At 44.6% G+C, this 24,354-nt stretch overlaps 1 protein-coding gene across 1 annotated transcript; it reads left to right on the forward strand.

Annotated features, from left to right (window-relative positions):
• Positions 1 to 1,957: 1,957 nt before the first annotated feature.
• PDCD-5 (programmed cell death 5) lies at positions 1,958 to 23,556 on the forward strand. Its single transcript, XM_050191860.3, has 5 exons — positions 1,958 to 2,112; positions 2,773 to 2,881; positions 10,285 to 10,376; positions 19,741 to 19,812; positions 23,485 to 23,556. The coding sequence occupies exons 1-5, from the start codon at positions 2,047 to 2,049 to the stop codon at positions 23,527 to 23,529; spliced, it is 384 nt and encodes a 127-aa protein (XP_050047817.1). The 5' UTR covers positions 1,958 to 2,046; the 3' UTR covers positions 23,530 to 23,556.
• The last annotated feature ends 798 nt before the right edge of the window (positions 23,557 to 24,354 follow it).

A 24,354-nucleotide genomic window follows, 5' to 3' on the forward strand; every position in this document is an offset into this window, starting at 1 on the left:
TAATTCGACTCCAGTTAAATCGATCTTTGGGTTCATTCGATCCCGGCCGAAGGCTCCGGCCGGCGCTCATACGTTTCTATGGGCCCAAACTTTCGTTATTTCGATCCTAAAATTGTCCTTCGCCAGGCACGTACCCAGAGGGGGGTACGTGACTGGCGAAGCCAAAGAGGAAGTCAAAGGTACGAAGCCAAAGAATAAGAGCGCGCACTCGAAATGAGGCGCCTAGATATCGAGTTTCTGAAGGCTCAAAATACTGAAAGACCTAGCACAGAGGCACGAGAAAGCGACCGCAGAATGAAAGACTTGATGGCACCCTACGCAGTAGGAGGGGACATAGGTATTTTTCTGGTGCAGTTGAGCGCACGTGTGAGAAGGCGAAATTCGCGAGAAACACGAGGCCGCAACGCTTCGTTACGTTGCTACCACGCGAGGTAGCTGATATCGTTGCCCGCATGGGGAAAGAAAAAGCAGAAGACTTCGATAAAGTCAAAGCGAGTCTGCTTAAAAAGTATAGATTATCAGCAGAATCATTCAGGCGAAAATTCAGGGAGGTCGAGAAGACCAAAAGTGAGACACACTCAGATTTCGCATACACCTTGGAGGTAAACCTGAAGGAATGGCTCAGGAAAGAGGGTGCATTCGGCGACGCCGAAAAGACAATGCAATGCGTTGCTTTAGAACAGTTCTACCGCCGGCAGCCAGAAAACATCAAGTATTGGGTTCAGGATAGGCCGGCGTGGACACTATCACGAGAGCGGCCGATCTCGCTGAGGAGTACGTAACTCGCCGTGCGTTCGAAGGCAACTAAGCTCCAGAAGGAGATGAATAAATACAGACCCGGCAAGCCGGAGCGATGGTCAAAGTCGAGTCAGTATAAATCCAAGGAAAGGTCAGTTTCGGTGAAAATTAGTGACGAGAACAGCAAGGAAAAGGAGGAGTCACCCTAACATTTCGGGAATTCACCTTTTCTTGCTCTCGTTATATCGAGAGAGTCAAAAACTTGGTTAGAAATTTTTTTAGGCATTCATCTATAGCGTTTGTTGACCCACGTGAAAGCAAGAGCATTAAAAAAAAAAACATTACATTAATTGAGCTAAAGCTCGACCGGCTGATCCCATTGATAACGTGGGCAGAGCGTCGCTCTGACCACTGACGAAGCGCGGAAAGGAATTGCATTGGAAAAGACATCGCAACAATATCACGGCCCACCACGACTTCAGTGGCCACCTCGGAAGCGGCTCAGCGCCGCGGGCACCGGAACAGCCAGAACCACCTAGACTCCTAATCTAGGTGGTTCTGGCATCTAGGTGGTTCTGGCACAGCCAACGTTGGGCACAGCCCAGGAACGTCAGTCCGTCGGTGTCCCAAGAGCTTCGGCGGCAGGATAGCTGACCAAAGTTGGTTCTTCATTCTATGAGCAGACCGTGGACACGAGTGCGGTCACTACTGCCTAAGCGCGAGAACCGCCGAGGACCTTCACTGGCAGCCCATGGGCAGCCCACCAACCAAATATATTTGTGTCTCGGCGCGCCAATTCCATAAAAGGGGATGCTTGCTGTGCGCTGACTCAATGGCTGACTCAACACCTGCGATCAGCAAAAGCATAGCCGTTGAGATGTGTTTTTGTTACTCACAACGTTCGCTGGGTCGTGAATATTACTGGAAAAAAAAAAAAAGGAGCTGATTATGTGAATAAAGCAAAATCGTCAATGATCGTTTAGCTTGTTTAGCCTCTGTTTTTCTCCCCGCCCATCCCAGCCTCAAAAGCGTACTGTAAGTAGGTGGTGTACAAATCCAACGCCAGCAACCGCATCCTTGAAGAAAAACAAAACAAACAAAAAAAAACGGATCTTAAAGGCAATGCTTTAACGCCTTAAATGCGAAGTCAAAAATACGTCATAGTAGACATGTAATAATTTGGCTTATATATGGCTGAAGCCAATGCGATCCAGAGCTGTTCAAAAGAGTAAGAAGACAACGATAGCAAAAAACAGTCCCTTCTGAAGTGGAGGGTGGAGGGTAAGCGAGAAGTGACAGAAGAACATTATGGATGACGAAGAGTTAGCAGCTCTTCGGGCTAGGCGCCTTGGAGATCTTCAAAAAGAATTCGGCGTAAGATACTTCATGGAACTTATGCGTTTATGAGGATATGGTGCAGGTCCCAAACAACGCTGGTGATAGCAGGGCGTATTGAATTACGTTTGGACCACCAACTCGTTACACAACCGACAGTAATTTGAAATCGCCGCCTGCCCAACCCAAGCACGTAAGGCCGCGTTTAAGGAAACTGGTAAATGTGCAGAAGCTCACATTGGCATGACTTACTAGCTTTTCGCAGTAGAACCACAATGAGGCACTGGACACGTGCGTTTGTCGCCACTCGAAATGTAAACAAATGCGCTAATCAAAAATTATTTCGTTTGTGTGGTTCTCCGCTGTTAGAGTGTAATTTAACAGTGTTGAACAACGGTAGGCGGAATGCTGACTAGCGGTTGGTGTGCTTGACTGCATTATCGCATAAATGTTCCTTTGGGCAAGTTCATTTATGCTTGCTTTTGTGAGCAAATTTATTCGTTTATCGCATGGGTTATGCTCTGTCCGTTTCCGTGTGTTCATTCTTCCAACTTTGTTTTGTGAGGATGAACTCACGTTTGTGAGCTTACCTTTATTTTTACCTGTTTGTGCTCCATTTTATTTAGTGCCAGTAACATGCGTCATGAATCCAGCGACCACATAGTCCGCCTAACATCATTAATTTTATTTATTTGTTAGGGGAATGGACCATCAAATGCTGACCGTGAAGCCGAGCAGAAGGCAAAGGCAGAAGACTTCAAAAATCAGATCTTGAATCAAGTGCTGACTCAGGAAGCAAGAGCCAGATGTGAGGTTCAGCCTAATGTGCTCATTTAGCTACAGTGCACTCCACTCTACACCCTACCTTGTTACCACTCCCTGCACAGTCAAGTGCATAACAGTTTAATTTTCTAGCTTTATCACTTCCATATTTAGTAGACTGCACTGCCCCGTCGCTCACTGCATATGTCACATGCCATCATCTTATAATGACTCTGTAGAAGTGAATGTCGAGAGGTTTGCAGCATCTGATGCTTATCGAGGTGACATATGTGGTGGCTGTAAATGGCCATACTAAGTGTGGTTTTGTTGTTTTGGCCCATAGAACAACTTTGCCATTGTGCCAACTGGTGACCAACAGAGTGCATTGGGCCATGTGGTACATTAATTCTTGGCAATTGCACAATACTGTGGACAGTTGCACAGCCTGAAAAGACACAAATAAAGTGTTGAACTTACAAATGCAGATTTTTTTTTTCAATTTAATATAAAATGCAAAAAGAAAGAAAAGAAAGCAAAATGTTATATATATTGCTGCCACTATGCAGCAATGCTAGTTGCATGGGTCAGGAAATTTGCATTACACTTTAGAGACATAATGCTGATGCACGCGTTTCTTGTTTGGATTTCTTTTTCCTGATGTGAAGTGTATATTGCCATTTGCCTGGGATATAAATGGCAGCTTCAAATTTAGTGCTGTGCATATCTCCCTTCTGGCTAAGAATGTCTCCTACATGCCACATTTCTGGTTAGCCAACAAACAGCTGGCTGCTTATTTTTGCTTTGATCACGAGCAACCATTTACAAAGGGTGCTAATGGTACTTGGTGTAGTTATCTGGCCTTTCATGTTGTACTTCCTGCAATAACATCAGAAGGAATGGTTCATTGGTAATCTGCTTGCTGTTTTGGAAAGTCCTTAATGCTTTACCCAAGAAATTTTCTATTTTGAGTGAATTCAGCACATTGCATTTCATTGAGAAGCCTTGCTTAGGTCATAATGGATCTTTAAAGAGCAGTCCCAGTGACAACATTGACATTATGGATCTCCTATGGACATCCACTTCCGTGAAATGGATATCCTAGGGATGTGTTGAATACGTTTTGCGGACGTCCCTCACATGATCGCTTGGCTGCTCTTTCTAGGTCCCCAGGATATCACTTGCATGTCCGCAAGGGACATCGTGGGGGCATAATGCGTACATTTTACTGACATATGTTAGGGCCTTTTTTTTGCACAGTGTTTGCTATAATGTCTAGTGCATTTCCAGCACATGCTATGTGACAGATGCAACGAGCAGAGTACCCGTGCATGCATCAAGAACACCCGCCTTGGTTGCTCAGTGGCTATGGTGTTGGGCTCCTGAGTACGAGGTAGTGGGCATAAGCCCTAGTTTGTAACTGTCGCCATGCAACAGACTGCTTTTTTTGTCAATTTTGGGTGACGTCGCGGTAATGTGCCCCTCTGTAACTTATAGTGTTTTGTGATGTCATTACATCTGGTCATTCTGTCGTCCCACTCCCACTTATCTACCTTACCGTCACGTCCAGAGGGTGCCGGGGTGTCACTTTGAACCGTTCCAACCAGAGTTTCTGTAGGGCTGCCCTGACCTCTGCCTCGCCGATTTCGTTGCCTAATTCATCATTTGCCTGCCCTGTGTGGTGAGGGTGTATGACAGGCATCACTTGCAAGATGTATCTTTTCTCCATTTCTTTGAGGAAGTCCTGCTCTGTCCCTCGGTATAGTTGTGTTAGCAGATTTATATCTTGCCTATGTGTCGGCTTGGTCCCATCCGGGTCTAACAAATATCTAAGGATGTTCTACGTTTTTGCCATTCCTATCCGACTGTCCATGTCGTTGCATTTTTCCTCCCACTGTTGTCTGCATAGCTGCTGGGCTCACTGTTCTATGTCCCTGTTCAATTTGGCTATCCTTCTACGAAGCGTCCGGTTGTGTTTTTGTTTTTTCCATCTCCGTTGCAACCCTGCCTTAGCTTCCCACATGTGTAGAAGCTTATTGTCTACGTTCTGTAACTGCGCTTCTAGCGGGACCGTTTTCGTAGCTGCCGCCACATCTCCCTTTAGTTTTTCGGTCCATTCCTCAATACTTTGTGTCGTGTCGTTGGCCTCCTCCCTTATTTTCCTGAATTTGTCCCAGTCAACAATTTTAAGTTGCCTACCCTTTTTCTTGCGCGGTCCTGCCCTTACCGTTATTTCTAGTATATTGTAATCGCTCCCAAAGTCGTGTTGCGTATTTGTCCACTGCGTGTCCCCTATGTTCTTGGTGAATGTTAAATCTGACGTAGTATCCACACAAACACTAGTACATATTCTCGATGGGTCAGTCACGAGAGTCAGGCCTTCCTGTTCCACATCTAGCCAGAGGTTCCTGCCTTTCTGAGTTTCGATTTTGTAGCCCCATGCTGCACCCTGGGCATTGAAATTGCCTCCGGTCACTACCGCCTGGTTGTCCGCTATGGCTAGGGTTTTTCTAAAGAGCGTTCGAAATTTATGGGTCTGCATTTTGGACTGCTGTAAATATTTAATACAAAGAGACTGCCCTTCGTTTTCTGCGTGGGTATGAGTTCTAGGAGGATGTGAACGATTGACTTAACCTCTGTGTCGTGTTGCACGACCGTGTGATTTCACTTTAGCAACGTCGTTAGTGCCTTTGTCTCCCCTTTGGCACTACCAAAGGACTTGTATCCCGACAATTTTGCTAGCCCGTGCGTTTCCTGCATCATTATAATATCTGGGCTTTCTTTGTCTTTAAAGTGTTGTAGAATGTATCGTTTTCAATCGTATCCTCTACATTTCCATTGCCAAATTGTGTATCTATTTCTATTTCATCTGTCCATGGCGGCGTTACAGCTTTTCCAATCCCTCGGCTGGTACCGGGATCCTAGTGTACGGCTTGATGACCTTCACTGGTCCCCCACTACTTGTTTGCGGTCCCCATATTGCTAGTTTCACTTTGAAGTGAGCTATTATTTGCTGCACTTGCTGTAGTACTGCCTTTTCTAGCGCCTCTATCTTTGCCTCAAGTCTCGCTTCTAGTTCAAGTTTAGTTTCAAGTTTGGTTTCGTTCTGTTTGATGTTAGCTTCGATCTTGTGTTCAAATTCCTCCTGTCTTGGAGTGTTGTGGCTGGCTTGGGTTTCTTTACTCTGGTTTCAATCGGTGCGTTCTCAGTTTTACGTTTAATGGGGGTGAGTTCAATGTCTTCTTCCATTGCTGTGTCTTTTTCCTCCATTATAACTCGCGAGGCTTCCTCGTTGCGTGGCACTTTTCCGCTCCTCAAGCGGTCGTTCTCTTCCCTGAGTTTTCTAATTTCATCCATAAACGCAACATTGCTCTGCTTGATTTACGCCAGTTCTTTCTCTAGCATCTTAACTCTATTTTGAAAAGCAGTCTCTGCCTCCGCAGGCGCCTCGGAAGCCGCATTCACCCAGCTTGTTCCGTGGCTCCATTGACACTGCTCTTTCCTTTTCAGCTCTGGGATCCTCCTCCCCCCCTGTGCTCTGGGAGACCCGGTATTACTGGTCTTGGGCCTGGATCTCGATCTGGACTGCGTTCTCGATCTGGTTCTGTTGTTGGACGTCAAGTGACCCTTTCCCTTGCTTGAAGCTTGGGGAAGTCTTCCGGTCAGGATCTGTTCCTCATCCGATGTTCCGACCGTTGTCTCCAGTCTTCCTGTCCTGGCCTGTACAGTCTTTCCGCTTCCCTTTTGTACTATATCGCTTCTTCCTCTTGTCTGGCTCGCTTCCAGCGGTGCCTCTTTACCAAGTACGGTACCTTGTATCTGGCGTTATATCGGCGATCTGCCGTAGGGTGGTCTTTGCCGCAGAGCTGGCACCGCTTCGCATTTGTGGTCCTGCTGTTCGGGTTCGGGCAGACATTGGCTCTGTGACCGAGGTATCCGCACTGGTAGTACACATCTATTTGTTTCCGGTATAGTGAGCGCTTGACCAGTACCCTTCCATATCTCACATAGTTTGGGACGTGATGCTTGTCAAAAAGAATAATGACGTTCGTGGTGTTTCCCATCCTATTGGCCGTCAGGACTGTTGGATTCCTTGGTGTTACTAGGCATCTCCACTATTTCTCTAGGAGACACCTTGTGCGTTACTTCTCTTATCACTCCCTTAGATGTATCTTCCGGAGCCGACTCATACGCGTTGGCTTCGAACTGCTTGTCTCCCATCCTCAGTAGCATGATAGTCCTGTATTTTTCGGCGCGCTCCTTCGATGGCGTGCTAATCACTGGAATGCTCTGTTTATAGTTGGCACACACCGTGTCATCTTCAGATTCCTTCCTGGGGATTGCCGTGGCGTTGGCGATGTAGCATTCTAGGCGATTTATCCCGTAGTCGGTGACCTTAAAGCCGTCACGTGGGCGCACTATTGTACTCTGCCTTTGGCAAACTGGGCATCCTGCTCACCGCCATGATTTGTCTTGCTCTTTGGTCCTTGCTCCAACTATTATTGACTGCGTTCTAGCTTGAGAAGCGCGCTGCCTAATCCTTGGCTCCGTGCGATTTGGTCTGCTCGTTGGCACATCCTCCTGTCTTCACAATGCGCCAGCCTGCTTTGCCCTCATACTCTTCTCTTGTTATATCCTCTTCTTCCATGCTCACCGCTGCCATCTTGCAGCGCTAACTCGAAAAGAATCCACCTTGTGGGGGCTCAAGCCACCAGCTTCGTTGGGTCAGGCTTAGGGGGCCGTGTCGGCATGGCGTTGCATAAAACTGGTTGATGTGCCAAAAATAAATGGTCCACTTACTTGAGAATTATATCACGGTGGTCCGTCGAACTTCCACTTTCTTCTTGATAATAAGGCGTCAGTGAATTCTTCAAATGCATGCCGAGATTCATTCAAAATCAGTGAAGCCAACGCGAGACGCGTCTGCACTTTGCTTCTTCTTCTTCCCCCAGTTTAAGCTGAAAAAGTAGTCTTTCAGAGATACATGTTTAGTGCTCATTTGACAGAAGAATGTTGATTATGTATTGAGAAAATGACAGACAAACTTTTGATTCTCGAATTTTGCATTGAAACCATAGTGCTAGTGTTTGTCATAGATTTCGAGGTAATGTATTTGAGTCATTTTGACACACTAAAGGTTATGAAAACTGTGTTCAGTCCTTCGTTCCTTTTTAATGCAGTGTAGTGCTTTTTTGCCATCCAATTATTATTTAACTGGACTGAAGTAGATGCTGTCAAAATCAGTAATGTCACGGGCAGTTGCTGGGAGAACTTGGGGCACTGTTTCCACCTGCCTTGTTTTTCCATCTTTCGTGGCTTACCAAGCTGGCTTTCGTGGTCAGAGTGGCTGTTATAATGTTGCAGAACCTTAATTTACCAGTACAGCTGGACTTAACATTCTTATTCAGTGTTCCTTTAAAGGCAGCAACATTAAAATTTTGGACACCATAAAAAGCTGAGTTTCAGATAGTGTAGATTTGAGCAGCATCTAATGAAAAATTTGGTTTGACATATGAGTAGATGTGTCACAAAAGCTTGTAATTGTAGATAATTTTGATACTGAGACTAGAAAAAAAAAAAGGAAATGGCACCATTACCACTCACTGGAAGTGACGCATGGCCCAGAACATTGAGAACCAGCACTTCTCATCTGCATGACCTCTGAAACTGGGCGGTACCCATAATGCGCTGTAAATCTCAGAGGTGAAATGCTGGGATTTGCTTCATATCTGTTAAACACCAGGTGCACATCCTCTGATTATGTGTTAATCTCTGAAATGTGTGATTATGTGGCTGTTGATAATAAAAAAAAAATGGATGATTACCAGCCTTGCAGCTTTACCAAGATTGCTTCAGTAGTAGAATACTGCACATTTGGAATGCTACTTAATGAAGTTTTATTGCAGTTGGCTGGGCTAAAGGTGACGCAGCAGTCCTTTCCACAAGGAGATGCTCTTTTACTGGCCATTTGACCTACACATCAAGATGCCTCTCTATTGCCTTACTTTTGTACAGTGTTTATTGTATCACACAATCTTTACCAAATCATTAAGTTTGGGAAGAGTTAACAGGTAGTTCAGCTACGAAGAGCTGTAACCAGGCATTCTTAACCCATTGGCTAAAAATATCATGTATGCTGTGGGGCTCTTTTTACCCATTCTTTTTGCTTCTTAGGGGCACTATGCAAACTTCTGCTAAATAATAAATGATAAAAATATAAAAAATCTAACCTTCCCCGTCATGGACAAGTAGTGCCATTTGCAGACATTTTTAATCAACTATAGCATATATTGACTGTGGCTTCATCTGTAAGTAAATTTTTAAACCAACCATACCTCCAACCTGCCGAATTACTGGCTTTGGCAATATGACTCCTGTTGTTGGGCCTGGCGGTTTGCCGGCATTGGTAGCCAATGGGTTAATAGAGCTTCAAGAAAACACACGGACTGTGTGTATTGTGTGGAAGGTGCAATATATTTTGTTCTTTGTGAAAAGGTAATTTCTTTTTTACTCCCTCAAAAAAGCATGAGTTTAACAGCAGTGTAAATGTGTTTCAGTATATTTGCAAAGGCAGTATTCTCAGACAATCACTCATGTGACTATTAGTGGACGTGTTGGCAATTAGAAGCAACGACGTTCCTGGCATGCTATGACAGTTTTCCTGTCATAGCATTCCTGTCATAGCATGCCATAGCAACAGCATTCCTGGCACTAAGCCAGGAATGCTGTTGCTTGGAGGCACCAACAGGTTTTGTGCTGGTCATGCAAAATATTACGAAAGTGATGATTGGATCCCTGAAAGTAAGTAACTAAGTATACTGCCTCAGCTACTGCTTTCGTTAAAACTGGTGGACCTGAAAAAAAAATTGGAAATGCTTTTCAGGAAAAGCATGAAAGTTTGTATAAAACCTTGTATTCAAAGTGCAGTTTTGCATAGGAATGACCCCATCGATAAAGTTTTTTGAATGCTTGGTTTCATTGTGTAGTATGTAGGAAGCTGAAGATAAGTTCTTCACTGTCACACCTGCTGCAATAGTTCTGTGGCCATCCTGCTGAGCCTGTGATTGCAATTTTGATTCGAAATCTCTGTTACTGCATTTTGATAGAGGTGAAATGCAAGAACTCTTGTGTACCTATTATTGCACACAATAAAGAACCACAGGTAGGCAAAATTAATCCAGTACCATGACTATATGGTGTATCTCTTTTGTTGCTTTAATATGCTTAATCTCTCTCAATTAGTGCTTTGCTCTCCATTTTGTCATAGGAAAACAGTGCTGACTCTGCGAATTGCTCTGTGTGCATCATGTGTGGTCGCTTGCTTGTGTGTGATTTGGCCACCTTGATGTAATTGTGAAACACAAGTGTGGTAAGCACTGTTGACATCAAATGCAATATTGCCTTTATGACTCTGTCTCATGTGCCATAACTGAATTATGCTGTTATTTACAGTGAATACTATTGCTTTGGCCAAGCCTGAGAAAGCAGCCCTTGTTGAAAACATGATAGTGAGAATGGTACAGATGGGACAGATTCAAAGCAAGGTATATCAGTTTATCTTTTTTCATGCAGAAGCTTAAGGAACATGCATGAGCTACGTAAAAACTTTTTCTGTTGTCTTGTGCCTTGTATGGCATTTTGTGTGTAGCTTATGGCATGTAAACATGGCATTGATCTAGAATCACGCTGTGTGCATGTTCTCATTGTTCAAAGAGGAATTTGCCGTTACAAGAAGTTGTGATAGGTGTAGCTATTATGGATTCTGTGGATTCCGGTGCATTCATTTTATGTTGATGGTTTATAAGCTTTATGCCATTTTCAAACACATTATCTTCTAAATTGAGGGCAGATATGGGTCAAAAAGTCACATTTATCTTCTAAAAAGTTATTTTTTATATGCTGGGTACAAAATTACCCTCCAGCATTCCATCTTCATGTGCAAAAAATAAAAATAATTCAAGGCATTTTTTTTATTTAAACGACTGAAAAATTATTCAACTCGAAGTGTGGTAGCTGTAGGGACCTCACTTTTCCATTCATGCTCTACTGATGAAGCTCACAACCACAAGATTCTACACAAGTATGCGTAGAGTACAAGTATCTAGGTCATTGTGTAATTTTTGACAATTTTAGTTATGTGCTTTGTAGGAAACCACTCATTGATGTTCTCAATAATGTTAAGCAAGATGGAAAAAATTGTTCTTTAAATAAGGAAGCTAAAAGAAAATTATTTGAGAGCTTACTTGCAATTAGTTGTCCATAAAGAGTAATATATGCCATTTTATCACACTCTCATATGCCTGATATGGAGCTTAAACTTTGCACAAGAGACCATAATTTTTACCACTTTCAGGGGTCACAGAAAGGTAGCTAGATAATACATGGAAAAACTGGAAAGATATTTGAAAATTGGACATCGAACTCTATATTCTGCATAAGTTTCACTGAGTTCGCTTTAATATTAATGAAGGTAGATCTCTGAGATGCATTTCCTCTAAAGTGAAATGTAAATACTTTATTTTTTAGTCATGGGCAGCTCTAAACTTTTCGTGATAAAGAGGTAGTGGGGAGTGCTGTCAACTTCCATGGAGGTATTATGTCCCAGCCACACTAGTGGGAAAATACGTGCCGTGAAAGCTGCCCCGCAGCAGCTTTTTCATGCCCCGGGAGACATCAGTCCTGGACTGATTTTTCATGGCTGGCCATGGCAGAAATTAAGCTGCGAATGGGGAAGACCAATGAGAGTGGCCCCTTCAGTGACATGCATGCAGAAAACTGGTGTCATGTGGACATGCCCGACCACTCGATTCGCACTTTCATCTCGTGTCAGCCAAACCGCTCGTTCCGTACTCAAGTGCTCGCGTCTGCTCTTGCTTGCACTTGTTTTGATTGTCATGGTTTGTGATTGTTTTTTACAATCATGAATATAAACAAAGACGTCCCGATTGAAAGAATTTTAGAGGCAGTGTACCATATCTGATTGTGTACAAGTACTCTGCGTCCTGAATACAAGGACGCAGAGTAATTCAGAGGACACCTAGTACCTCATTCTCTTTGTCTTTTGAATGTGGTGCCGCCACAACAGAAGAGAGCACACCAGCATGATTATGATCAGTGGCAATGACGTCGCCATCTTCATTAGACATGATTCATGTTAACTGTTGCTGATGCCGCGAACACGGTGTTGGTTTCATATACGATTGTAACGTGCAGGCAATTTTTGAGCCCATTTTCTTCCAAAAAAGGTGCACATTATATTCAGTTAAATACGGTACTCAAATAGCACTTTTTCCGCAGGCTCCTAGCTAATTAGAAGTATTATTCCTGCTGTGCCACACTCGCACTGGCATTGGAAGAAGCCAGAACAGTTCAGAACATCTCCAACGGCATTTTGGTCAATTTTACATTGCTTGCTTACATTTTCCAATGTAAAAAAAAACATGTGCACTAGTCAGGTGTTTATATCCAGCCATTAAGAGAATACTTAGCTTTGTTGGTATTGGGTGCAAGGACATATAGCCTTTTCTATAACTTCACTTCTCTGCCATGCAAGCTTGGATCACATGCAGAGCATCTGCTTCAGTAGCACCCAGACTAGGTTTTCTGTTTTATGTCCGCACCATTTTGACCGATCCCCACAATTATTTTGAAGCTAGAGGGGCTTTTATTTTCATTTGACTGTTTCCAATGCTATATGAGAAAATTCTACATTCTTCGACATCCTTTTGTCATACTCTTGTGTTCACCACCAGTGAGGCAACTATTCTGCAAAGATTGGCAAACACACCATGTTGTCGCAGCACTGCGCGACTGAGGCGGAGAAAAAGGAAGTAGAGTGCGTGCGCGCGATCTCTGGGTACTCTGCGCTGGCTGGCCCTTGCCTGTGGCCTCCTCCTGGACCTCATTTCACTCTGTAAATAAGCATCTTTCATAACACTTTTGGTGGAGGTGCGGGGCAAACCCTGGACGATCCTGGACGACCTAGCTCTACCAACTGTTCGACGGAGTAGACACTTGGCTGGTTTACGACCACAAGCAGTGGACATGGCTGATTCCAGAGAAGGCAATGACGACCCCACCTGCGGCGAACCAGACAGAAATCACGCAGGTCAGGCTGGCTACTGGACACCGCTGCCTGAGCCACCCACCTTTTCGGGGAAGGCGAACGAAGACGTTGACGACTGGCTGAAACACTACAACAGAGTGAGTCGCCACGACCACTGGAGCACTACAAAGCAGCTCGATAAGTTTTTTTTTTCTTGCTGGAACCACGTTTTTCTGGTTTGTAAACCACAAGAACGTTCTGACAAGCTGGGATAATTTTGTAGAAGAATTCACCAAGTGCTTTGGGGACCTGATCTCTAAGAAAAAGAAGGCTGAGCAGACAGACGCTTTCCCGACAAGCTCAATTACCTGACAAAACTTGTACAACGTACATAGAGGCTGTTTTGAAATTATGTGGAATCGTCAGCGTCACCATGACAGACAAAGACAAAGTAGAACATCTGCTTAAAGGAATCGCTGAAGATGTTTATAATTTTCTTATACCAAAGGAAGATCTTAGTACTCCATCTGATTTGAAGAAACACTGGCGGGCGTTTGAAGCACTGAAAATGAGAAGGATTGGACCAAAGTTCGGACGCTTGGACAATGTCACTACTATTGCAAGTGTGTCTGTCCCAGCCCATGACGATATCTCTCCGGTTATTCGGCAAATGATTAAAGAAGCGCTTGAATGCCTTAAGGTTGTTGACGACGCTCATGTGTGCCATCAGTGTGCATTTGACGATCGCTCTTGTGTGCCACCGACCACCTGGGCACGTCAGAGTTACCGAGAGCCTCTCAGGACCTATGCTGATCGTCCGGAGAGCAACAACTTGCCACCGCAACCGAAAAGTCTGGGACGCCGGCAAGATGCACCACAACGATTTGTTCCGCGGGCTCTCCCCTCCTACAACCAGCCTGAGAGTTCGTTTCTACCCCTGACACCCATGTCACCGGTGTTGCCTGCGACAAGCCGTGACTCCCACATTTGCTACAGCTGTGGTGTGCCTGGACACATTGCTAGGTATTGCCACCGCCGCCAGCCGCATGCTCCACGGTTTAATGCCTGTACACCCTGCGTTCCCGCTGACGAGCCCTGGCCGTATCCCAGTTCCTTCCAACAGCTGCAGCAGGAACGCGCGAACCGCAGTGACTCTCCCATTTCCGAGCGCAGTCTTACACCACCACCGACGTGACAACCGCGCTCTCCGTCACCTCATCGTCGCTCGTTGTCACTGCCGCCGCTGGGAAACTAGCTGGTGCGACTGATGGGGGTGAGGTCGCTATATATTAATCTTCATCAAGACCCCCTTGCACAAAATTGTTTAAAAACAAAGTGTGTTTCAGTTGACAATGTGAGTGCTTTTATTTTAGTTGATACCAGGGCTGCAGTTTCTGTTATGAGCTTGTCCTTCAAAAATCGTCTTGGACAAAAAGTTATGTTTTCTTGGGATCGGAATGCTACCTTTTGCGGAGTTGGCGTGGAAATGTTCTGCCCACTTAGGGTATGTTCTGTTTCACTTGTGATAGGGGACCAGACAGCTTGAAGTGAATTTACTGTGCTTGCATGTACAACGCATGACATTATTTTAGGAATTGACTTTTTTGCGTCAGTGGGGGGCAACTACGGATTGTGGTGTTGGCGCGATTTCTCTTCGCCGCGATGCGCGAACTTCAATGACAGATAACACCAGTGATGCCGCGGACGTTTTCTCCACGTCGCAAGATGTGTGTTTGCCCCCTGAGACTGCAATGTTTGTACCTGTCAACACTTCTCGCCCTCGTACGGGTTCTTGTTGTGGTTTAGCCGAGCCCGATTATAACAATGCACTCAAGAAAAATGTGATAATCCCTCACTCCCTCGTTGTCACCACTGATGGTTTTACTCATTTGTGGACAGTGAACGTTTCAACCCAATCCATAAATTGCTGCTAGGACTTAAACTGGCAAGTTTTGACGAACAAGCCATTGTCAGCGTCGGAACGGTCGAAATGTCAACTGCCGAAAAAAAATCCAACCCCGATTGCAGCCATGATGATTCTGCTGACTTTAAGCGTGTGATTAACAAGTCGCTGTCTTCTAGTGAGCAGTGTCTGCTTCAAGCAGTGCTCGCATCTACGCCACAGTGTTTGATTTTGCTCAAGACCAACGAGCGTTCCATACACCACTGGCGTCTCGTATGCAACACTGCATCCATACAGGGCAAGCGACACCAATTCGTCAGAAGCCATATCGCGTTTAACCTTCAGAGAGAAAAGTCATCGCCGAGCAGGTCGAAGAAATGTTACAGAAAGGAGTGATCAAGGAATCGTGTAGCCCCTGGGCTGCTCCTGTGATCCTAGTCAAGAAAAAAGACAGCTCATGGAGATTCTGTGTGGACTATCGCCGCCTAAACACCGTCACAAGGAAAGACGTGTACCCCCTACCACGAATAGAAGACGCCGTCGATTGCCTCCACTCCGCGTCGTATTTTTCTTCTGCTGATTTACGGTCAGGATATTGGTAAATTCCCATGCACCCCTCAGACAAGGAGAAGACAGCCTTCGTGACACCTGACAGTCTCTTTGAGTTTGTTATGCCCTTTGGCTTATGCAACATTCCAGCGACATTCAAGCGATTTATGGATACCGTGCTCTGCGGATTCAAATGGGAAATTTGCATGTGCTATTTAGACGACGTCTTTATCTACGGCCGGACATTTTATGAGCACAATCAGCGCCTGTCAGTCTTTCTTGATTGTATCCAGCAAGCTGGCCTTATTTTAAACTCGAAATGTCATTTCGGTGACTGTCAAGCCCTCGTACTAGGCTTTCTGGTCGATAAAGATGGCATACGACCAGACCCTGAAAAGATAGCAGTGGTTCGCGACTCCCAACAGTCACACACGGTGAAAGATCTGTGAAGCTTTTTGGGCCATTGCTCATATTTCCGGCGCTTCATCAAGAATTTCGCACAGCTTGCCTCTCCCCTCACGTCTCTCCTTCACAAAGGCACCCCATACTTGTGGACTGCTGACTGTGAATCAGCGTTCCAACAACTGAAATTTTTGTTGGCTTCTGGACCGGTTCTGTGGCATTTTGATCCGGAGGCGTCAACTGAGCTGCATACTGACGCCAGCAGTGTGGGTGTTGGCGCTGTGCTTGTTCAGATCTGCGGTGGCTGTCAGCATGTCATTGCCTATGCTAGTCGGGCACTTACAAAAGCGGAGAAAAACTACACCGTTACTGAACTCGTGTGTCTAGCAGTCATCTTTGCCATTCAGAAGTTCCGTCCATATCTACATGGCTGCGCATTCACAATAGTGACTGACCATTATTCACTCTGTTGGCTCGTTGGGCTGCGTGACCCATCTGGCCAGTTGGCCCGCTGGCCGGTTGGCCCGCTGGGCTTTGCGCCTTCAAGAGTACAGCTCTTCTGCTGACTACAAGAGCAGACGATATCATGCGGATGCCGATTGCCTATCCCGTCTCCCTTCGCCGCACACTAACACTGACGATGATGACTTCGATGACTACCTAATTTCCATCTCTTCCGACTTTCCAGACCTGAGTACCTTCGAGAGCGAGCAACGTTGTGACCCTACTTTGAAATCCCTATGGGCAGCTGCACGTGAGCCAGCAGGAACAACACCGTTTACTTTTTGTAAGGGTTTGCTATACAAAAAACAATTACTCGGCTGATGGTCCTCCATTGCTTCTAGTTATGCCCGAAAACCTGCACCTTGCTGTCCTTCGTTCCATGCATGACGATATCACGTCCGGGCACCTTGGCTTCACATGCACACTACACCGACTTCGCCAGAGATTTTCTGGAAAACAACGAAACAGTATGTCGCCAGCTGTATGTTTGCCAGCGCCACAAGCAAACGATGAGGGCTCCAGCAGGCTATTTGCAACTAGTTAGGCCACCGGCATTACCCTTTGAAAAAGTCAGCATTGACTTGCTCGGCCCGCTCCCAAAAGCGTCAGCTGGCTGCCGCTGGATTATAGTATGCTTAGATTATCTTACTCGCTACACGGAAACAGCAGCACTTCCATCTGCCACTGCAGCAGATGTCTTTTCATTTTTGTTCCATCACGTCATACTCCATCACGGTGCTCCACGGGTTGTCATCAGTGGCCGTCGACGGCAATTCGCCGACGTTGTTGAAGAACTTTTATGGCTTGGTGGTTCTGTATATCGTCATTCCACTCTTTACCACCCGCAAACCAACGACCTCACGGAGCGGACGAATCGAACCCTTACCAACATGTTATCAATGTATGTCGCTGCTGGTCACAAAAATTGGGACGCCGTCTTACCTTTTGTAACGTACGCGTACAATAGTGCCAAGCACGAAGTTACTGGATATGCGCTGTTCTTTTTGCTGTACGCACGCGCTCCCCAGAGCTTTCTGGACACTATTCTACCTTTATCGTGCCAAGAAGATCCTTCCATCGCCCAAACTCTGTGTCGTGCTGAGGAAGCACGTCGACTGGAGCATCTTAGGACGTTGTCCTCACAAGGCCACAGCAAGATTTGCTATGATGCGCGGCATATCCCCGTCAGCTTTACTCCCGGTGATTATGTTTGGTTGTGGACACCTGTTCGCAAAAAGGGATTGTACCGCAAGTTTCTCGCCACTTACACCGGACCATTCGTTATACTCAGTCGCTTGAGTGATGTGAACTATGTTGTCGCCAAAGTGACAAGTAATCAGCGTTCATGTGCGACGCAAGTTGTTCACGTGGCCAGGCTCAAGCAGTACCATCACAGGTCCCTTTAACTCGCTCAGCGAGCTTTGTCTGCCCCTGGGGAAAATGTCTCAGCACTGCGTGACTGAGGCAGAGAAAGAAGAAGTAAAGTGCTCGTGCGTGATCTCAGGGTACTCTGCGCCTGGCTGGGCCTTGCCTGTGGCTTCCTCCTGGACCTCGTTGCATCCTGTAAATAAACATCTTTCGTAACAATAGTTTGCAAGCATTGGCAAGCCTACTAGTTTCTCCAGAAACTGAGTGATAATTAAAACATAGTTGCTTGCTTTTAAAACAGGGCTATAAATGTACAGAATGATGAGAGCTGACTCTTGATGGTAATTCTAATAAGAGAAAGGAGTCGGCCATTGGTCAGACACAGCCAGTAACATTCAGCTGTCCACTCTTATATACTGTTTCATATCTACATAATTCTGTGTTGCAACGCCTTTTATACACCTCTTTTTGCTGCCACAAGACTGTCCCTATAATATTTCGTGGAACCTTGGTCAAGTCTATCACTTAATGCGAAATACTGTTAGCCTTTGGGATCAGTGTCTCATCTAGCAGATAGGCAGCAGACCGTGCCGGGTAGTCATGTATGGCTCATGTTTCTCTGCATTAAATCACACGAAGTCCTGCTGTAGTTTTCTGCTCTTAATGAAGTAAGCACCAGGAGAGAAAATAAGGCATCGTGAAACTGTAATGTGCATGCCTAAAATTACTGCTGGGGTATACATTAGTAACTATGTACCATGTTCAGGATCGTGATAAAAGCTCAAGACAGTTTAAATTTGCTCAGCACAGAGCCTCTCTCTGGACTCTATACAAACACTGACCAAAATGAAAGTGTCTCAAAATTGACTGAGTACTCCGAGATGAGCCCCTTGATGTTAAAATGAAGCTTTCTGAAGGCTCGAAAATAAGCCTTTTCATTGCTAAGTGGTAGTTAGGGACAGACAATAATCAGGGCCGACGTTTGTGTATTAAAAAGAAGAAAAAAAAAAATTCACTGACGATTACGATACTCCCTAACGCGAAATTCGAGCGCAGCCCTATACGTGTTTTCATTTCGCAATATATTTGCTAGTGCAGACAATCTGTCCCATGTGGCATGTTGCAAATGGAGTGAAGTGCGGCGCGACTGCCTTGCTAATCTGTAGATTGTGAGAGCCAGCACATGGGTGATGCATGGGCATGGTACACAGCAGCCACCACCGACAGACCTCCCAGACGATGCGCGCTACTCTGGCACCATCTTGTAGCCATTGTTGCCGCACTATGCTTTTATTCTCACGTTTTCGCCATACTCTTTTCTGCTTTCCACCCCGTGGTTCTGCTGCACCCTCCTCTCCACTTTCCTCCTCACGTCTTTCATCCCCTGCTGCGCTCCGCATTTATCTTCATCTTTTGCTGTGCTCGTTCGCTCGGTTACGCAGACGACGCTTGCTGCATGAACGGGTGCCTAAGAGCTGTGCTCTAAAAAAGCTAAATTATGTCACTCCAAGTCATGCATGCACTACCGAGGTGTAGCAATGTCACGTAGTTCAATTTTGCTGTGCAAAAACGACAGCAGTGGGCTTTCGCACCCTATAGGGCTACTAACATTATTTAGGGGGAGGGTGTCCACCACCTCCTTCCTCCCTCTGGAACACCCGTGTGCTTAGATTTAGGTGCACGTTAAAGAACCCCACGTGGTCGAAATTTACGGAGTTCTCCACTACGGCGTGCCTCATAATCAGAAAGTGGTTTTGGCACATAAAACCCCATAATTAATTAATTCCTCCCTCTGGTGCTGTTCCTGGCTGTGGTTATTGTGAAGGTGCATTTAGATGTGCTGTGTTGGTTTATTGTCACTTGGTGGGGGGGGGGGGGGGGTTCATCAGGTAAATCTAGGATTTGGCTATGAGACTTAACTTGCTCATCAAAAAATGCATGGATGGAGTCAAAGAAGCAAACACAAATAGTACATAGCATAGTCACTTCAGACATGATGGAGTGTCTGTTCCTGTCTGTGTTTGTTTTCTTTACTTCTGCCCACATGTTTTTGTGGAGCAACTTTAGTTTCATAGGAGTGTACTAACTAGCCTCAAAAAAAAGAGATTGTGAACCGAATGCATTTTCATCATTGCAGCTTCAAGAATCCAGCCTTATCAACCTTTTGGAAAGAGTCAGTGAGCAAACACAAAAAAAGACTACCGTGAAGGTAGGTTTTATTAGTACATTTATTTTGACGTATATTTGTTCACTTGATATGTGACATGTAATTTGTGAAATATGTAAAATCATTTTGTACAGCTGCCAGAGGCCCGTTTTATCAAAGCTACTATATATAAAGTAAAAGCAGTTCACTAAAGGTTTAGTTTCACTTAGTCTTGGTGATACTCACTTATGGAGCAACATTAGAAATTATATTATGTATTTGCTTCTATTATAAATTTTGCTTAACAGCGGATTTTCTTTTGAAGTTATGGTAGTGGGGATGAGAAGAGTCACCAGGCTTTGGAGAAAGATGTGCATGTGTCCAATAAACTTTTTATTTTATTTATGCTTGCATCACAAGCAATATTTGCAACTTTTCAGCATAGAACTTTACCGCAATTTAAAAGACATGCCATTGATAAACCATTACCCATCTAAACAGGCAAGTGGCCAAATTGGGTCTCTGTCTCTTTGTCAACCAGTTACCCCAAACTACTGTAGTTTGCTTACTGAAAAAGTAAGGTTATAAACGTGCATTGCTATTTAGGCAAAATGCAAAGATACACATGTATGGAGGTTTTGCCACATATTGATGGACCCTGATTGATCAGTTATCTGGGAGCCCTCCATTATGGTGTCTGTGAAAGTCAAAGCACAGCATTGGGATGTTTAACCAAGTTTAGTAATGAAAATTCACACTTTGGCATGATGTAAATCAGTTAAAGCAGAGAAACTCAAAAGGGCTGTGGTTGGTTCACAGTACCCTTATTGGATGTATGAACAGAGAAAACCCTGTTTCGATATCTTATCTGTCGCAGTTAAGGAGCAGAATCAGTTTATTCATGTTAGTATTGAAGTAGAAGTTACAAGAGATGTATATACAGAGCTCAAAATGGGGCTCTCTTCGTTCATTAGTTCCATCACACTGAAAAGTACATTCTCATTACGTGATCCATGCATTGATTAATTAGCATAGGATACAGAAACCATATGCAGGATGTTGCTTTGACACTACCAATGAGCTCTAGACAGGGCTTACTCTGGATGTCTTATAATGCCAGGGTATGAGGCTTTTTTAGCCATTACCTTGGGATTTTTCACGCATTAACATGCACCTTAATTTTAAATGTACAGTGCCAACGTAAAATGCGCAAACTGTTTTCAGTGCTACATCACTTCACTCCAAAGGTTTACATCACTTCACTCCATCACTTCACTCCAAGACAGTTAAATCTTGCTTTTATCAGCTGCATTTGAAATTTGGAATTTGAAAGAAAGGATATCTGCTAGCGGATGAGAAATTTGTAAGTAAACACCTGCAAACTTGCAGCAACCTTTGCAAGGTAGCTATAATGAGGGATTAACTAATGTATTAAAGTACAGTAGAACCTTGGTAATTAGTACTCGGTTAATTGGGAATCCTGGATAACTAGTATTATATGTGCGGTCCTGAATTTTTACATGTATATTTAACCGCATAATTGGTGCGGCCAATCTGCCGCTTCTCAGTTAATTTGCATACTTGGCCACGGCTTCCGAGCTATGCAGTAGGAGTTGCCAATCTCGGAGGCTTCAACTAAATTAAAATCTACACAGTTTTTTTAAGAACGGATCTCGAAGGTGATGCTTTTTCAGCTTTGCGGGCCTTGTTTGGTCTGGTCAGTCGGATCTCAATTGCCAAACATTGTGCTGCGTTTGTCTGCGACTGCGCCTTTTTCATTGTGAATTGTTTAACTGTGGTGCGCTCAGAAGATGCCGAAGTACAAGAGTTTGTCACTCCAAGAAAAGGTTTGTTTGAAGAGGCCAGCAAGTCAATGACATCAAAAACTGGTCTCGCCGAAAAACACTGCGTGCCCTTGTCAGCACTGTGTAACATCGTCAAGAACAAGCAGAAAATACTCAACGCGTACAGCAAGATGCACTCTGCAAAGCGTACACGAATACGCACTCCTACATATGCTGATGTCGAAGCTGCCTTCATTGCTTGGCTGCAGAAAGCGAACGCAGCCCACCTTCCTGTCAACAGGACCATTTTGTAGGGGAAAGCTAACCAGCTGGTGCTGCAACTTGGCCATACCGAGTTTAAATGCAGCAATGGGTGGTTCTGTTGCTTCAAGGATCGCAACAATTTAATGTTCGTTACTGTTTGCGGTGAGAGTGGCAGCGCGGACCAAAGTGTTGTCGACGGCTGGAAGCAGCACACCTTGATTCCACTACTCACCAAGTACGAAGCAGCAGACGTGTACAATCTTGATGCTGCTTTATTCTACAAAATGCTGCCTATGAAGACGTTCACTGCGAAGGAGGCAGATATTAAGAGGTGGAAACAGAACAAAGACAGAATCACTTTTTTGTTCGGTGTGACCATGTGCAGTGAGCACAAACTGCCATGCTTGTTGTTGGCAAGACAGAGAAGCCACGTTGTTTTAGAAATGCACGACTGCCACTCAAGGATGACCTAATTTACAAGAACGACAAGAAAGCTTGGATGACAGCAACAATTCTTTAAGAATATGTGCGGCACCTTAACCGCAAGTTTGTGGCCGTGGGGTGTAATGTTCTGTTCGTCATTGATAATTGCCCAGTGCATGGCGACATTCAGAACCTGCAGGCAATTAAGCTGGTATTTCCGGCTGCTAACACGATGTCACTATCGCAGCCGATGGTTATATTTCACACCAAGATATATCGCTACAATTTGTTGAAACGAATGCTCCTTTGCTACGGTAACAGCAAGGAGCATGCCATTGACTTCCTCAGTGCAATATGCCTCATTGTTCACGCGCGGAGGCAAGTGGAGGTCACAGTTATTCGACGGTGTTTTGAGCACGCCGGATCTGTGAAGGAAGTTGCCACCACCACCTCAGCAAACTGTGCTGTCACCTGCCCATATGATGAGGAAGGGGAGACACTTTGCACTCGATATGAGGTCTTACGCACCGAGGATTAAGAGTGCAGTTCAGTCGGCTTCTCCGATTACATGAATATCGAGAGCACAGTTCCTACATGCTACACTGACCTTGACAGCGAGATCGCTGCAAGAAGAACCGACTCGGCCATCAACGTTGAAGACAGCGATGGTGAGCCCACCCAAGTGCCTTCTTTGGCGGAAGTCATCGATGCAGTGAGTGTTGTACGCAGCATCGTTGAATACAACGGTGGTGAGGCTGAGATGTTACGCCTGGTTGACTGGCTTGAAAACATTACTTTTAGTGCAGCAAATTACCGAAAGTGTCAGTCTCGCATTGAGGAACTTTTTTCCAAGTAGGTGGACATACAACAATAAAATGTGCCACCCATGTATTACGTTTCCTGGCTGATTTCTTTGCTTTCGCATCGTTTCGAATCATTGGGAATGCCACTTAATCGGGATATTTCTCTCTATCCCGAGGCCTTCCAATTACGAGGTTTTACTGTATCTTAAAATACATATGGGAGGTATTGTAATGGATAAACTAATCCACTTGTATATGTATCATGATACATTTGCAAAGTATGTTTGCCCAGCCGTGACAGTAACTAGGAGGTATCTAACTTTGACTGAGTTATCAAATTAAAGGTGCTGCACATTATTTCTAGTCAGTTTGTGTGGTTACACTGTTACTAGTCTTAGTTTTACGTGATGCAGTGTGAGAATTTTGTTGATACAGAGGTGGTGTTTATTTTTTCATTGCAGTTTGACAGGCGCAGGGCTGGCATGGACTCTGATGAAGAATATTAAGGCAAGAATAAAGATTTTTGTACAAGATTTGACATCTCATCTCTCTAATAAACATAATAGCACATGCAACTGGCCTTATGTTTGCTCTGCAGTATTTTCTTGATGTATGATTGTAAGTAGGAGTAAACGTGGAATCATTTAGAATTTTTTTTGTAACGTCATAGAAGATTCCCTGTTCTGCTCTTTGAATTATGTGCATCTTGTGTTAATCTTCCCCATTTGGAAATTTTATGCAAACAGCCCACTGCCATGGAGCAATGAGCTTTCAGGGAAGGAATGGCTTTGTCATATATGTGGTAGTTGATCAAGGTTCATGTTTGAAGTGGAAAGAAATAGTCCGAAACAACTGCATCTAAATAACGGTTAAAATCGAGGAAATAGCAGCAAAGGCTTGCGAAGATGCAACTGTTGGTTTCAGCACACAATGTGAATGAGCAAAGTCTCTATCAGTGTTAAAGCAGTTATGATTTTCTCTGGTGACCACTGACTGGAGAATATCAAGGAAGACTTTGGCACCAAGCAGCTGAGGAAGGAGTGGGCAACTGACAAAGCGAAGTGGAAGGAACTTGACATAGTGACCCTTACTATAAATGGCAAGGGAAATGGTTCATAGCTGGCAGTAACAAGCTTCTTGTCTTGTATGCCCCCTTTGCTATTTTAGCACTGACTTTGTACTATGTGGGCCAGATTATTTTAGGTTTAATGTTTGCATGTGCAGTCAAAACTCGATTTGACAAAGTGATGACCACGCTCGAATTATTTTGTTATATTTAGCAGTTCGTAAAATCAAGAAAAAAATTTTTCAGTCCTTCAAAATCTAAAATT

This window comes from Dermacentor andersoni, chromosome 1, assembly GCF_023375885.2.
Source record: "Dermacentor andersoni chromosome 1, qqDerAnde1_hic_scaffold, whole genome shotgun sequence".
NCBI classification, from domain to species: Eukaryota; Metazoa; Arthropoda; class Arachnida; order Ixodida; family Ixodidae; genus Dermacentor; species Dermacentor andersoni.